This window comes from Mobula birostris, chromosome 1, assembly GCF_030028105.1.
Source record: "Mobula birostris isolate sMobBir1 chromosome 1, sMobBir1.hap1, whole genome shotgun sequence".
NCBI classification, from domain to species: domain Eukaryota; kingdom Metazoa; phylum Chordata; class Chondrichthyes; order Myliobatiformes; family Myliobatidae; genus Mobula; species Mobula birostris.
Window position 1 is genome coordinate 45,793,092 of NC_092370.1, and position 16,020 is coordinate 45,809,111.

Genomic DNA, 16,020 nt, shown 5'->3' on the forward strand with positions numbered 1-16,020 from the left:
ATTGATGGGAGATTCGATAGAGATATGCAAAGTTTTAAGGGCATAGATCGGGTAAATGCAAGAAACTTTTTCCACTGAGATTGGGTGAGGCTCAGCTAGTTATCATGGGTTAGGAATGAAACGAGAAATGTTTAAGGGGAATATGAAGACAAAGTTCTTTACGCGGAGAGTGATGAGAGTATGGAGTGAACTGCCAGTGTAAGTGGTGAATGCGGGATTGATTTCAACATTTAAGAGAAATTTAGATAGGTGCATGGATGAGATGGGAATGCTTCACGTGCAGGTCGATGGGATTAGGCAGATTAATGGTTCAGCATAGACTAGATGGGCCAACAGACCTGTTTCTGTACTGTGGTGTTCTCTGACTTCTAAACAAATGTAGGAGTGAGGAACACACATCAAAGTTGCTGGTGAACGCAGCAGGCCAGGCAGCATCTGTAGGAAGAGGTGCAGTCGACGTTTCAGGCCGAGACCCTTCGTCAGGACTAACTGAAGGAAGAGTGAGTTAGGGATTTGAAAATTGGAGGGGGACGGGGAGATCCAAAATGATAGGAGAAGACAGGAGGGGGAGTGATAGAGCCAAGAGCTGGACAGGTGATAGGCAAAAGGGATACGAGAGGATCATGGGACAGGAGGTCCGGGAAGAAAGATGGGGGGGGGTGGGGGGGGGGGTGGGGGGGGGGACCCAGAGGATGGGCAAGAGGTATATTCAGGGGGACAGAGGGAGAAAAAGGAGAGTGAGAGAAAGAATGTGTGCATAAAAATGAGTAACAGATGGGATACGAGGGGGAGGTGGGGCCTTAGCGGAAGTTAGAGAAGTCGATGTTCATGCCATCAGGTTGGAGGCTACCCAGATGGAATATAAGGTGTTGTTCCTCCAACCTGAGTGTGGCTTCATCTTTACAGTAGAGGAGGCCGTGGATGGACATGTCAGAATGGGAATGGGATGTGGAATTAAAATGTGTGGCCACTGGGAGATCCTGCTTTATCTGGCGGACAGAGCATAGATGTTCAGCAAAGCGGTCTCCCAGTCTGCGTCGGGTCTCGCCAATATATAAAAGGCTACATCGGGAGCACCGGACGCAGTATATCACCCCAGTCGACTCACAGGTGAAGTGTTGCCTCACCTGGAAGGACTGTTTGGGGCCCTGAATGGTGGTAAGGGAGGAAGTGTAAGGGCATGTGTAGCACTTGTTCCGCTTACACGGATAAGTGCCAGGAGGGAGATGAGTGGGGAGGGATGGGGGGGACGAATGGACAAGGGAGTTGTGTAGGGAGCGATCCCTGCGGAATGCAGAGAGAGCAGGGGAGGGAAAGATGTGCTTAGTGGCGGGATCCCGTTGGAGGTGGCGGAAGTTACGGAGAATAATATGTTGGACCCGGAGGCTGGTGGGGTGGTAGGTGAGGACCAGGGGAACCCTATTCCTAGTGGGGTGGCGAGAGGATGGAGTGAGAGCAGATGTACGTGAAATGGGGGAGATGTGTTTAAGAGCAGAGTTGATAGTGGAGGAAGGGAAGCCCCTTTCTTTAAAAAAGGAAGACATCTCCCTCGTCCTAGAATGAAAAGCCTCATCCTGAGAGCAGATGCAGCGGAGACGGAGGAATTGCGAGAAGGGGATGGCGTTTTTGCAAGAGACAGGGTGAGAAGAGGAATAGTCCAGATAGCTGTGAGAGTCAGTAGGCTTATAGTAGACATCAGTGGATAAGCTGTCTCCAGAGACAGAGGCAGAAAGATCTAGAAAGGGGAGGGAGGTGTCGGAAATGGACCAGGTAAACTTGAGGGCAGGGTGGAAGTTGGAGGCAAAGTTAATAAAGTCAACGAGTTCTGCATGCGTGCAGGAAGCAGCGCCAATGCAGTCATCGATGTAGCGAAGGAAAAGTGGGGGACAGATACCAGAATAGGCACGGAACATAGATTGTTCCACAAACCCAACAAAAAGCAAGCATAGCTAGGGCCCTTGTATCCGATCTGTTACTCATTTTTATGCACACATTCTTTCTCACACTCTCCTTTTTGTCCCTCTGTCCCTCTGAATATACCTCTTGCCCATCCTCTGGGTCCCCCCCCCCCCCCGTCTTTCTTCCCGGACCTCCTGTCCCATGATCCTCTCGTATCCCCTTTTGCCAATCACCTGTCCAGCTCTTGGCTCTATCCCTCCCCCTCCTGTCTTCTCCTGTCATTTTGGATCTCCCCCTCCCCCTCCAACTTTCAAATCCCTTACTCACTCTTCCTTCAGTTAGTCCTGACGAAGGGTCTCGGCCTGAAACGTCGACTGCACCTCTTCCTACAGATGCTGCCTGGCCTGCTGCGTTCACCAGCAACTTTGATGTGTGTTGCTTAGGAATTAATGTTGGTTTTGTTGCCTGTTTTAGCTGCAAGTGTACCTTTGGATAAATAAATGTACATAACAAATAGTATTTGTTAAAAGCTTAGACAAAAAGAATAACAATGATAGAGTTGGGTCTGAAGAATGAGATGTTTAATATGTTCAATATCTGCATCTCTCAAATGCAAATAATGTAGATTTATATTTCCACTTGGTCTGTATATTTTAATTACTGGATTCCTATAATGCACTAACCCATTCTGTATTTGACAGTTTACACTTCAATTTCCCTCATTTAATGGTAATTAATGTCAATATTCAGATAAGTGATTGTCCACACAATTTTCAAATGTGCTAATCTTCTCATTATCCTCTTAATAAATTTTATAAATTTATCAGTCAGTTATAGTTCCTTTTGTAATTCTGAGGTTATATATTTTTAGACCTACAAAGCATTCCTGCCTGCAATGATTGCCAGTAACCATGGCCATCTGGTTAGCATTGCCAGTTCAGCAGGCTACTTTCCAGTAAATGGATTGGCAGGTAAGAATCACTTCAGTTACTGATGATGTTCCTTTATCATTATGTTTAGAGAAATATGTGAACTCTGAGGCAGAGTAAGTTTGTTGTTGGTTTCTATGCTGTGGTCTGTTCATACATTTCCCAAAGTGAAATTCCTGCTGCTTTTCCTAAATGGAAGTGCGATGCTGCTCTTTTTTTTATAATCATGAACACTATTCTATATGTAAAAACAATCACTTTATTGCAGTGACTCCAATCTGGTTTATTGCATAACCAGTTAGCAAGTACAGCAAGGTTATGTCAAAGAATCTGTATTAATACTTTATCCATTAATGGATACTGCAGTGGGACAGTCTATGTAGCAGCAGGGTTTCTCTAATATAAGCATGTTGAACTGCCCGAGCACACTCCAGAAATTGATGTCAGATTTGCATCATTAGAATGTTGAGTAACATTAACATCGACATAGACTTTGGAGTATTACTTTATTATGAAGCTGGACAACAAATTTAAACCCATTTAATTGCCATTTAAAGGCTGGACTATTCTAGATATATAATTGCAAGCCTTTTAAGTACTTGAGATATTAAAAGTATGATTGAAACCCATAAATAATATATGTACTTTGCTTCAACGGTGGGTAATCCCCTCAGAGTTCAAAAATAGCACCGCTTCAAGCTTCCTTTTTGCATGCTTTCCTCAAGTAATGTATGCTAAGGTGGACCTACATAGTCCTCCTAACTCTACTAATGTAAGTACAACTTTAAGTGAGAGCAGCTCCAATGCCAACAAATGGCTTTTGTTTTACACTATCACAGGAATTGGGTTGAAATGATCTGTGTTCTAGACAATTGAAGCCTGAGACAAAGGGAATTTGTTTCCAGATGGGCAAAGTTACCAAACCCAACTATAAAAATAATTAATTTATAAATATTATATCTGGATCTTTTTTCTCAGTTCTAAAACCATTGTAAGAGGAGTGGGTTTAATTTGCAGTAGCTGAAATTATGCCTGGCACCAAAATAAGTAACTGGGGTTCTTTGTTCGCTGCAATTGTTTGCATGATTTTTTTTTCTTGTGTATCGAATGTTTGTCTTTTGCTTTAATTTTTATTCTTTCTTTTTCTTTAACTGGATTCTTTTGTGTTCCATGCTTTGTGGCTGCCTGTGAGCAAGCAAATCTTATGGTCATATAATTTATACTTTCTTTGATAATATAAAAGAATCTTGAACACCAATTAACTCAACCTAGGATTGCAGAGAGTAACTTCTCAGCACTGCATCCTATGGCGTGCTTCCCACTACTACGAGCTACATTTCCATACGCAGTTCCTCAGGAATAAGGCAGTTTGTGCCTGCATGCAGCACGGTGTAAGTAACATACAGGTTTGGGTTGGAAGTACCCTTACACCATGCAGAAGCTGGTGAGCTCCTCCAATAGAAGAGAATCTCAACTATATATAGTGATATTACCATTGTCATTATTTTTTCAGAAACTAAACTGGTCTCGGTACCTAAATCTACAAAGCAGTTGACACACCATCACTGGTTTAAATATCAAGTCCTTCAATTTCTGGTGGACATTTAGTGGAGTCTGAATCGTCTATAGAATCCACTGCAGCAACATGCCAAGACTTTAGTAGCATATTCCATAGTTGTGAGAATGCCACCAAAAAGCAGAAATAGTATGTGCATGAAAACATCATATACAAGTCCCCCTGGAAAAAAAAAAACCCTCTAAGTCATAAAACCTACTGACATGGGACTGATGTTCTTTCCTTGTGCTTGTTGAAAATAATGGAATTTCTTATCTGCATTTTTGGAAGTATCTTCTCTACACGAGCTGCAGTGTTTTAATAGTGCAGTTCATCACAGCTTCCTAGCTAGGTTTGACAAGTAAATGACAGTCTTGCTGGTGAGCACCCTTACATGAGGACATTTTTTCCCTTAAATGTCAATCCCACTGTCCCGCTGACCGGTAGTTCTGAATGTTGATGTAGATGGTGAATAGAAGTAGTCTCAGAACAGAATATCATGGGCACCTCCATCCATCTCCATCTGCTCTTGCTGATTTTAGTGGAAAAGGAAGCATGATATTTAAGCAGGGAATACCTTTTTATTTTCAAACCAGATTGTATTTGTACTCCAAATTAAAGGAGAGACGGCACTTGCATTTCATCCTGCTCGTAAGCAATCATTAAAGAATACTTACTCGCAATGCCACAGCTTTTAGTGGCTAAATCTGACTTTGTATGTTTGTATGCTGTAACAAATCCAAGTATTGCATAAGCTTATCACACAAATGCAGCAGAGCATTGAGGTGAAGATCCTTTCGGCTATTGGACAATAGTTCAATGTAATATCAGAGATTGTACACAATATACTACGTGCTCCTTGCAGACATCTGTGAAAACAGAAGAGTTCCTCAAAGAATGAATGACTTTAGAACATTAGAACCCCAAAGCCCCCTTCCCACACACAAGCATCAACCTGCCCCGTCCCCCTTCCCCACATCAGCAACTATGACCCACTAAGCAAGCGATAGAAAAGCCCCCACAAGAGAGACAATGCAGCATTCATCCCAGATTTCAGTTTACAATTCTTCACCTGCATGTTTGATCTTTTTGCTAATGATTTAATTTCCTAGAAATTTCAACACAAAATGATCCATAACATCATTAAAAAATGGCTGTTCATGAGGTACACCACCTGGATACAAAATGTGCAGTTGAGTGTATATATAAACTCTTATTAAAAATATATGCTGCAAAATACCTATTGCAACATGTATATATGTTCAAAGTAAATTTATTGTCAAATTACATGTATGTCATCATATACTACCTTGAGATTTATTTTCTTGTGGGCATTTGCAGTAAATACAAAGAAATAAATAGAATCAATAAAAAGCACAACAAAGATGGACAAACAACCAGTGTGCAAAAGCCAATAAATTGCGCAAATACAAAAAGGAAATAAAAAATAAATATCAAGAACATGAAATGAAGAGTCCTTGCAGGTGAGTCCATAGGTTGTGGGTACAGTGGAGTGATGGGACGAGTGAAGTTATCCTCTCCGGTGCAAGAGCCTGATGGTTGGGTAGTAATAACTGTGCCTCAACCTGATGGTGTGGGACCTGAGGCTCCTCCAGTGCCTTCCTGATGGCAGCAGCGAGAAGAGAGCAAGCAAGGATGGTGCTTCTTTCCTGTGACAGTGTTCCTTATAAATGTGCTCAATGGTGAGGAGGACTTTACCTGAGATGGACTGGGTAGTATCCACCACTTTTTGTGGCTTTTTCATTCAAGGATATTGATGTTTCCAAGTGATGCAACCAGTCAATTTACTCACCAGGATGTAATGATGGAGGTTTCTCAAAGTTTTACGAGGCGTGATTGATAGGTTTGTGGCCTAAGGTAGAAGGAGTCAATTTTAGAAAACCTAGCACATTTATTTTTCAACATAGTCCCCTCCTACATTTACACACTTAGTCCAGCGGTCGTGGAGCATATGGATCTTGGACCTCCTGAAAGTGTCCACAGATGGGTGATTGGTAAGTTCGTGGCCTAGGGTAGAAGGAGATGAGCTATTCAGCTCTCGTTACATGCACGTGCAGGTCAACTCTTTGAGTGATTATGAAGAAAGTTTGAAGTTAATAATTCATCTCCTTCTACCTTAGGTCACGAACTTATCAATCACCCCTGCTGTTGTAAACTCTTGTACTTTTTTTTATCTTGAAGGTATAAAATAAACTTTGAAGAATTCCTAAATACATCTCCTCAATATGAAGTTACTAGAATCGTAATATTGACTTCAAAGTTATTAAACATTGGAAAGTATTCAGTAGTGTTAGTAAACTGTTCCTTTCTTCTCTTGCAGATTATTGTTCAAGCAAGTTTGCAGCAATTGGTTTTGCTGAATCTATTGCACTAGAATTGCTTGCTTCAGGAAAAAATGGAATCAAAACGACCATTGTTTGTCCATTCTTCATAAACACTGGCATGTTTGATGGATGTAAAACCAAGTAGGTTTATTTAAGTAACTATGTTTATTCATTAAATATGGGGCCAAGCTAAGTATGTAGAGTGTATCTAAATTATGGAATGAGTTATTCAAATTATACAGTCCTGAAACATTGAAAATTAACTTTGTAATTTCTAATAAATATTTCACGCATACTAAATTTGAATTATCTCAAATAAAAGTGCTGAGACACAAAATTCAAAGGATAATTTTACATGTTAGAGTTTTAAACTGATAGATGCAAACAGAGTTTTCCGTTAGGTAGAAGAAAAGGCAGGAATGCAAAGCAAAGATAAAGTAGTATCAATGAGTGATTTTTTTTTTAAAAAAATGATTGGATTGTTGGCAATTGCTGGTTTAATTAAGGATGAGAATAAACTATGGAAGATAGGAGAATGAGAGTTGGATTTCAGTGATAAAATTTGACAATTCACTATGTCAATTTTTTTTCTATGGGGGGAAAAAGAAACTCAAAAGGAATTGTTAAAATTTGTTTTTTTTTAATGGGTTTATGGTCTCTTTCAAGACAACCAAGGTATTACAGGTGTCCTTGATGACATTTTTATTTGTGTTTTTAAACTAAATAAATAAATAAATAAACCTGAGGACAGTCTTTATCATGCACTGTTGGGATACTCAAGCAGCATGCTAGATCAGGCTACTGTTTATGAAGTATCCTAAAGAAAATATACACAGTACATACTCCCTCTACTTACGCAGAGAAATTGTCACATTTTGAGCATTCAGGACTCAGGGAAAGGTTGAATAGGTTAGAACTTCATTCCCTAGCACATAGGAGAACGGGGGGGAGATTTGATAGAGGTATATATAATTGAAGGTCACATACAAGCTGAATTTCCGCCCTGAGGTTGGATGAGACTAAATGAGGTCATAGGGTTCAGGATGAAAGATGGAATATTTAAGGGGAACCTGAGAGGGAATTTCACTCTCAGGGTGGTGCAAGTGTGGAAGGAGCTGCTGGATCCGGGTTCGATTGCAGTTGGAGGAGATGGGTGTGGAGGGCTCTGTCCAAGGTTGAAGGTAGATGGAACTAGATTAATAGGTTGGCAGAGAGTAGGTGGACTGAACCTCCTGTTGCTATGTTGTAGTGCTCTATGATTCTGTGACAAAGCTTGGAGCTGGAAAGGTGACTAGACTGTTAACATATAAAAATATTAAATGTCTTGTTCTTGGGGCAGGAAAAGCACAGCTGGGTATCAATCCTGCTGATGATGGTGAGAACATCATTCTTAGTCTGTACCTCCCGTCCTTCTTGACTATGTAATACCTGAAGAGGCAGAAAAATTGAAAACCAGGAAATCCCAATAAGGAGAATTTTTTCTGAATAATAATCATGTCAAATTTAGGATATCATCTAGCTTTATGCCTAGATTTGAATGATTACTTATCTCAGCCAATAAGAAATGTTGTCTGTTGATGACTTTCTGAGAGGCTTTACATTTTTTGCGGTGATGACACTTTAATATTGCCCATTTGTTCATCTGCTTATTCGAACCAAATCCTCAAGTCCTTTTTGCACACCTTCCATTAATATCACAGATATATTACTATACTCACATATATATACCACAGGCAGGAAAATAATTAGTTTTCTGCAAGTAGATCTTAGACAAAAATGCATTTTAATACATGCTTGAAGAATTTATGATGAATTATTTTGATTGGTTACTTGACAATTTTTTATTACAGTTAATTTTGAACAATTAAGTAGTGCCTTTGAATTCTAATTTAAATTTACATCCCTCTTTCTGTAAAGGTGGCCAAATTTTATTCCTGTTTTGAATGAAAACTATGTTGCCAAGAGGATTACAGATGCTATTTTACGGGAACAAGTATACCTTGTGATGCCACGGAGCCTGGTTTTCATGCTTGCTATTAAAAAGTAAATATAATTTTATCTCAGCACTTTTTTAATGCAAATAGTCTTAACTCTTGAATGTGAATATTTTTATGTACTGAATTCTTTTCATTTTGGATAAAGATTTCAAGTAATATCTGTTGCATAGTAGTATATGAATACAGCACTCAGTCAATGTGTAACAAATTCCAAAATTTTGAGTAGCTGATGTAATCCCTGTATATGGAGTTTGTGCATAATTAAATAGTTAAACTATGTAATTACATCATTTGCTGTGAAGCTAAATGCATCTGTGCAGTTGGAGAAAGTTAGTTAATTGGCTTATTACTATAATGCAAACTATAGCACCATATAATGTTGCCCCGTAATTGTTAAACCTTGTTGGCACAGATGAAAAAACATTTGTTTAATATGCCTGACATGCAAAGTCAGCAAATTACAAAATTAATGCTATCAGATTAATTACAAGATTTAAAGCAGAATCAAAGAAAGAATTTTGCTGTCATTAAACTTATTCTTTTGCAGAAGCCAGTTTAACATTTAAGATCTTGAGCAAATGACGCTTAACAACCATGAACAACGCATACAAGCTCACCAAGAATGCCCAATTTCCATTTAGAAAGAAAATAAGTAAAACTTGCATTGAATTTAGTATATTTGTCAAACACTACAAATAAATATACATTCTATAAAATACAAATTGACCTGAGGTTCAGCATCCACTTAAAGTAGATCAGTAGTTTATGTGAGGATAGCATTCTAAATATCCCTTCATTTCTGACTGGGGTTTTACCCTGTAAGTTTGTGTCTCAAAATGAGTTTTAATGTGTATTTGATTGCAAAGTGAATGAAGTTACATTTATTTCAACTGGCACATCAAGACAATTTCACTGACAATAAAACTAAGAAAATCAAGACAATCATAGCCATTAGGAAGTCCTAAACTTCAAAGTTGTTAACCAGAAGATTTTCAAGTGTGCTCAATCATTGGACCGACCCTTAATGACAGAGTGTTAACTTTTTCTAATTTGCTATATTAGGACATATGAGTCTGCAATTTGTTAGAATGGAAAGGAACAGCTACAAGAGAGAGAAGTAATTTCAGGTCCTGTTTTGAGTTAATCAAGTTTACAAAATGTGTTTTCTAAAGTTCAGTATTGCTGTTACAAGTTTTTTAAAACATTTTATAGGAGATTTTAATTGATTTTGAATGTTGGAGACATTTGTAAACATTCAACTATTCCTCTCTTGAAATTCCAGATTTCATTCATTGCCTACTTGCACCACCCCTGAAAGTACCTTCTGTTATTTAAGGTCTTTAACACAGCCAGTTGCAATATCATTTTTGTCAGTTCTTTTCTTCCTTGCCTCCATCCTATCACAGATTTTCCATTTTCTTCTCTCCTCTACATTTTGGCTTAAAACTTGTGTCATCTCGAACTGTTCCAAACTCTGAGAAGTCTTCAGCTTGAAAATCAACTCTTCTCTCTACTCAGATGTTTTCTGGCCTGTGATGTATTTCCAGCATATAGTTTTTATTTCAAGTTCATGACTGCTTTAACGTTGTGAGAAGAAAAGTTAACTTTTTTCTTTGCTTTTTTTTTTAAATAGCCTTCTTCCAATGAAAGTTGGAACTCTTTTTGGACGGTACTTTGGCATTTTTGAAGTCATGGATGATTTTAAGGGACGCGTTAAGAAAGATTGATGTGATCGTCAGCAGTAAGCTAAAAGTAACTGCTTTATGTTTGGAAGGAAATTGTGCAGTAAAATATCATTGCAATATAAATTTTTCCATGCTATTTTAATGTAATTCCAGCTTAAAATATTAATTGCAATTCAAAATCAATGTTTACAGATAATTTCAAGTTTGTGGGAAAACAATAATCTTATTACAGAATATTAGGCAATGAAGTCTCATTTTATAAGTAAATCTTAAAGAAGTAACACATTGAGAAAATCTGTAACTTGGCTGTATTTCTGTAGCTTTTTGTGCTTTGTTAAGCTGAAATAGTTTCATTTTAACAATGATAACAGTTTAAAATCAGCAGAAAACTGGAATATAAGCACAAAATAATAAAATGTTAAATGAATGAAAAATTCAGATGGAGTTACTTGTTAATTACTATGCAGAGGAAGGGAATTTGAGATTGAACTCCCTTTCCTTCAAAAGGCATGACGTTCTATTGTATAAAACTATTTTGCCCCAGTAGTTAAAATGGCTGGCCAAAAAAACATGTATTTTGAATAAAAATTCGTGAATGCAATGTCTGATTGTTGATGTCAGCACAGCATATCAGGCAATCCATGAATACCAAGGCTGCAGTCATGATAGAAAAACTCATTGTCAAATTTGCTGTGCTCACTGGAATTTTAATCAGAGCAGTAAATTTATGTTTAGGAGCATTTTATATGTAAACTCTTGTACCGCACAAAGATTGTGGAAACATTTCTCTTGAGAGATGTAAATTAATTGAAGTTGAATGCTTGTGCAAGTGCTTACATTGAAACAAATGTATGATTGGCTTTAGGATGCACCAATTCTCTATAATTCCCAGATCCGAACACTAGTGCAGTGATACTCCTTTTAATAGATGCAAGAATGATGTGATCAAGTAAACAGAATTCTGACTTGGACAAGGGATTGAAGGAAAAAAAGGACAAGCAGTTATTGAATGGGCCATTATTGGAATGTATCCAATAGAGATAGAAACTGGAGGAATGGCATAGAGTTTTGCAGAATGCAGGTGAGCATATGCGTAATATTGAAGACAGGTACTTTCCAGAAGTGATAATGAAAAAATCTGGAAATGAATGTTTTGACAGTGAAGTGTTTTCAGTACACAATTTCTTCTTTGATCCCCAGTCTCTCTCCTTCATCTCTTGTACATCGATGACTATGTTAATCATGTTACCTACCCTACAGGAAAATTTCATCAATTTTGCTTCTTATTGTCACTGTTCTGTTGCTTTCTGTGGTCCATCTCTGCATTTTGAATATCACACCATCCTGACCTTTCCCAGTTCACTTATCGCTCAAATCAATTCACTAACGATGCAATAGCCTCTGCCATCCACTCTATCCTGTCCCTCCTGGAAAATGGGGTCTCATATGCCAGACTGCTGTTTATAGACTTCAGTTAGTTCAACACCATCATACCCCACAAACTAGTGGGGAAACTGTCCTCACTGGGTCTCAACACCTCCCTCTGCAATTGGATGCTGGACTTCTTAACAGTAAGGCCACAGTCAGTCTGTGAGCAGTAACTTCTCTCATCCCTGGAGAAGGCAAAGGAAATCATTGTGGCTTTCAGGAAGGTGCAAACCGTCCCCTCTGCGAATACATGGCTGCTCTGACTAGTGAGTTAAGTGCACCAAGTTCCTAGGAGTTCACATCACGGATGACCTCACCTGGTCACTTAATATTATCTCCCTGAACAAGGAAGACACAGCAGCGCCTCCACTTCCTAAGAGAATTGAGGCAAGCAAGGCTCCCAACCCCCATTTTGGGAGTCTTGGGACAAGCACAAGTCAAATGTATCAGTATCGCATTGGAATAAAGGGAATTACAGAGAAATGAGACTGGAGGAGGATACTGGAGGGGATGACGGCAGAGCAGAGATGGCTGAAGTTTCTGGGAATAGTTCACAAGGCACAGGATAGATGTGCCATAGAGGAAGAAGTTCTCAAATCACAGGGGTAGGCAACCATGGCTGACAAGGGAAGTTAACGGCTGCATAAAAGCCAAGGAAAGGGCATATAAGGTAGCAAAAGTGAGTGGGAAGTTGGATGATTGGGAAACTTTTAAAATCCAACAAAAGGCAACTAAAAAAGCTATAAGGGAAAATATGAAGTATGAGCCAATAATATAAAGCAGGATACTAAAGGTTTTTTCAGCTATATAAAAAGAGAGGTGAGAGTTGATATTGGACCACCGAAAAATGATGCTGGTGAGGTAGTAATGGGGGACAAAGAAATGGCAGATGAACTTAATAGGTACTTTGCATCAGTCTACTAGCAGTGTGCCAGAGCTCCATGAGTGTCAGGAAGCAGGAGTGAATGCCATTGCTATTACAAAGGAAAAAGTGCTAAGCAAACTGAAAGGATTTAAGGTGGATAAGTCACCTGGACCAGATGGACTACATCCCAGAGTCCTGAGAGAGATTGCTTAGGAGATAATGGATATATTGGTCATGATCTTTCAAGAATCACTTGATTCTGGCATGGTCCCAAAGGACTGGAAGATTGCAAGTGTCACTCCACTCTTTAAGAAGTGAGGAAGGCAAAAGAAGGGAAATTGTAGGCTGGTTATTCTAACCTCAGTGGTTAGGAAAGTGTCAGAGTATTGCTAAAGATGAGGTTGGGGGGTATTTGGAGATTAATGATAAAATAAGTCAAAGTCAGCATGGTTTCTGTAAAGGGAAATCTTGCCTGGGAAATCTGTTGGAATTCTTTGAGGAAGTAACAAGCAGGGTGGACAGAGGAGAGGCAGTGGATTCATTTACTTGAATTTTCCGATAAGGTGCCACACATGAGGCTGCTAAACAAGATAAAATCCTATGGCGTTACCGGAAAGATACTGGCATGGATAAGGGAATGGCTGACCATTAGAAGAATGTGTGAAGTTCGCATTGAAACCTACTGAAAGTTGAAAGGACTAGATAGGGTGGATGTGGAGAGGATGTTTCCTATGATGGAGTTATCCAGAACCAGAGGGCACAACCTCAAAACTGAGAGGCGATCTTTTAGAATGGAGGTAAGGAGGGATTTTTTTTTTTAGCCAGAGAATAGTGAATCTGTGGAATGCGGTGGAGGCCAAGTCCGTGGCTATATCTAAGCCGGAAGTTGATTGTTTCCTGATCGCTGGGGGCACCAAAGGATATGGTGAGAAGGCAGGCGTATGGGGTTGAGTGGAATCCGGGATCAGCCATGATGAACAGACTTGATGGGCTAAACAGCTTAATTCTGCTCCTATAGCTTTTGGTCTTAACTGCGTTTTACAGGAGCACCATTAAGAGCATCTGATAAGTTGCCTCTCCATCTGGTATGGGAGCAGTCAAACATTGGACTGGAATCCCTACAGAGGACTGTGAGAGCAGCTGAGAAGATCATAGGGGTCTCCCTATATCCAATGGGGACATTTATCAGGAGAACTGCATATGCTGGGCCCTTAGTATTATTAAGGATCCTACCCACATATCCATCAACCTCTGAGTTTCTACCGTCAGGCAGGAGACTACGATGCATAAAAGCAAGAATGGTCAGGATGAGAAACAGGTTCTTTTCCCCATGCCATTATGTTTCTAAACTCTTGGCTGCATCGTATTGAAAGTGTCACTGGTTAATCTGTTCTGTACCTTACAATATTTAATATTAATGCACTTTAGTTTATTATTTATGTATGATTCATCTGTAGATTTTATCCTTACCTCCTTAAGTTATCATGTGTTAGTGTTAGTATTTTACACCCTGGTTCAAAGAACCGTCTCATTTCTATATACATTATATATGCTATATACATGTATGTAGTTAAATGACAATAAATGTCACTTGACTTGATAATGCTAGTGTGAATCCTATTCCCTGATCCCTTCCCTTTTACAACATTTGAAAGAGGCAATTTGCTCCTCAGCACCCTGGAATTGTAATATTTTTTCCACTGTAATTTGCATAGGAGTTCCAACACCCATACCTTTTCCTCACTCACCCACCTAAGGGCCCAATGTCTCCTTGCAACTGAAATAACTTTCCACTATTTGCAGTTGATTTTACTGTATTTGTGATTCACAATGTGACCTTGCAGATCTTGCAGAACACCCTGATTCATCTTCCAAAGAACATGAAAAAAATATTTTGTTGATGCCATTGACTCCTAAACTTGTCTTTCAAACCCAAAAGCTATCATTTTAAAAAAAAACATAATTTGCACACTGTGTTTATATTTTACAGTTCTTCCACAATTCCTTTAGAAGGGTGGTCATTACTTGTAATGGCTCTGTACAAGTTGAAATGCAATGAATGAATATTTTTCAGTACTAATGGGAAGAAGATGAGATCATTTGTGATTTTGCTATGCAATTCCATAGCTCCCTAAAAGTGACTGTACAAGTTGATGTGGGGATAGGGAAGGTGTATGACATGCTGTGTTAGTCAAGGCACTGAGTCCAAGAATCAGACAATTATGTTGCAGCTTATAAAACAGCAACTTCAGTAATGTGTCCCCTCGCCCTCCTTCACCATTTTCCTGTCATCTTATCTCCTCGCGTGCCTATCATCTCCTCCCTCTGGTGCTCCTCCTGCTTTTCTTTCTTCTGTGCTCTTCTGTCCTCTCATATCAGATTTCCCCTTCTCCAGCCCTGTATCCCTTTCACCAATCAACTTCCCAGAGAATGTGGAGGTTCTGGCGAGGGTTCAGAAGAGGTTTACCAGGATGCTGTCTGGAATAGAGAGCATTTGATATAAAAAGAGTTTAGATTAACAAAGAGTTGTTTTCTCTGGACTGGTTGGAGCTGAAGGGAGCCTTGATAGAAATTTATAAAGTTATGAGAGTTATAGACTAGATAGCCTCTGTATGTGTGTGTGTGAGGTTTTTTTCACTTGGGTTGAAATATCTAATGCTAGAGGGCATGTATTTAAGGTGAGGTGGAAAGTTCAAAGGAACTGTGGGGGCAAATTTTCTGCACAGTGATGGGTCCCTGAAATGTGCTGCCAGGGTTAGTGATGGTAAAAGCAGCTATAACAAAGGATCATAGATAGGCAGATGAATATGCAACGAATGGAGGGATATAGACCAAATGCAGGGAGAAAGGATTTGATGTCATTGGCTTAATTCATTAGGCACAATATTGTGGGCAAAGGACCTGTTCCTCTGTTATACTGTACATCTTAAGTTCAATGTTCTATTAACTTTAATTTATACTTTAATGCCCAAGAGGAACGTGTCTCAGGTTCAGTTTCCTGCCATGGTTCCATATCTTTTAAAGTATTAAGAGGAAAGGCAATATCAAACTCAGTCCAATATGAACAACAAGCTAACTCATTGGGATGACATTGGGTCTCAGCCCGCAACGTCGACTGTACCTCTTCCTATAGATGCTGCCTGGCCTGCTGCGTTCACCAGCACTTTTTGTGTGTGTTCATTGGGATGGTCACTGTTTCCGATGCGGCTCATACTGCTGTATTCCACCAGCAGCGTTATTTTGCTCCATCTTCTAGCATTTCCATTCTCTTATGCCTAGAGTCTAACATGAGTTTAATTGGTTTTATGTTTCAAACC

At 39.3% G+C, this 16,020-nt stretch overlaps 1 protein-coding gene across 1 annotated transcript in view; it reads left to right on the forward strand.

The window, feature by feature from the left end:
* sdr16c5b (short chain dehydrogenase/reductase family 16C, member 5b) overlaps positions 1-11,017 on the forward strand; it is a 34,028-nt gene extending 23,011 nt beyond the window's left edge. Inside the window, exons 3-6 of the mRNA XM_072254731.1 lie at positions 2,771-2,870; positions 6,725-6,869; positions 8,646-8,771; positions 10,359-11,017. Coding sequence (XP_072110832.1) covers positions 2,771-2,870; positions 6,725-6,869; positions 8,646-8,771; positions 10,359-10,452 — 465 coding nt within the window. The 3' untranslated portion in view covers positions 10,453-11,017. The remainder of the gene's footprint in view (positions 1-2,770; positions 2,871-6,724; positions 6,870-8,645; positions 8,772-10,358) is intronic.
* Positions 11,018-16,020: the final 5,003 nt, after the last annotated feature.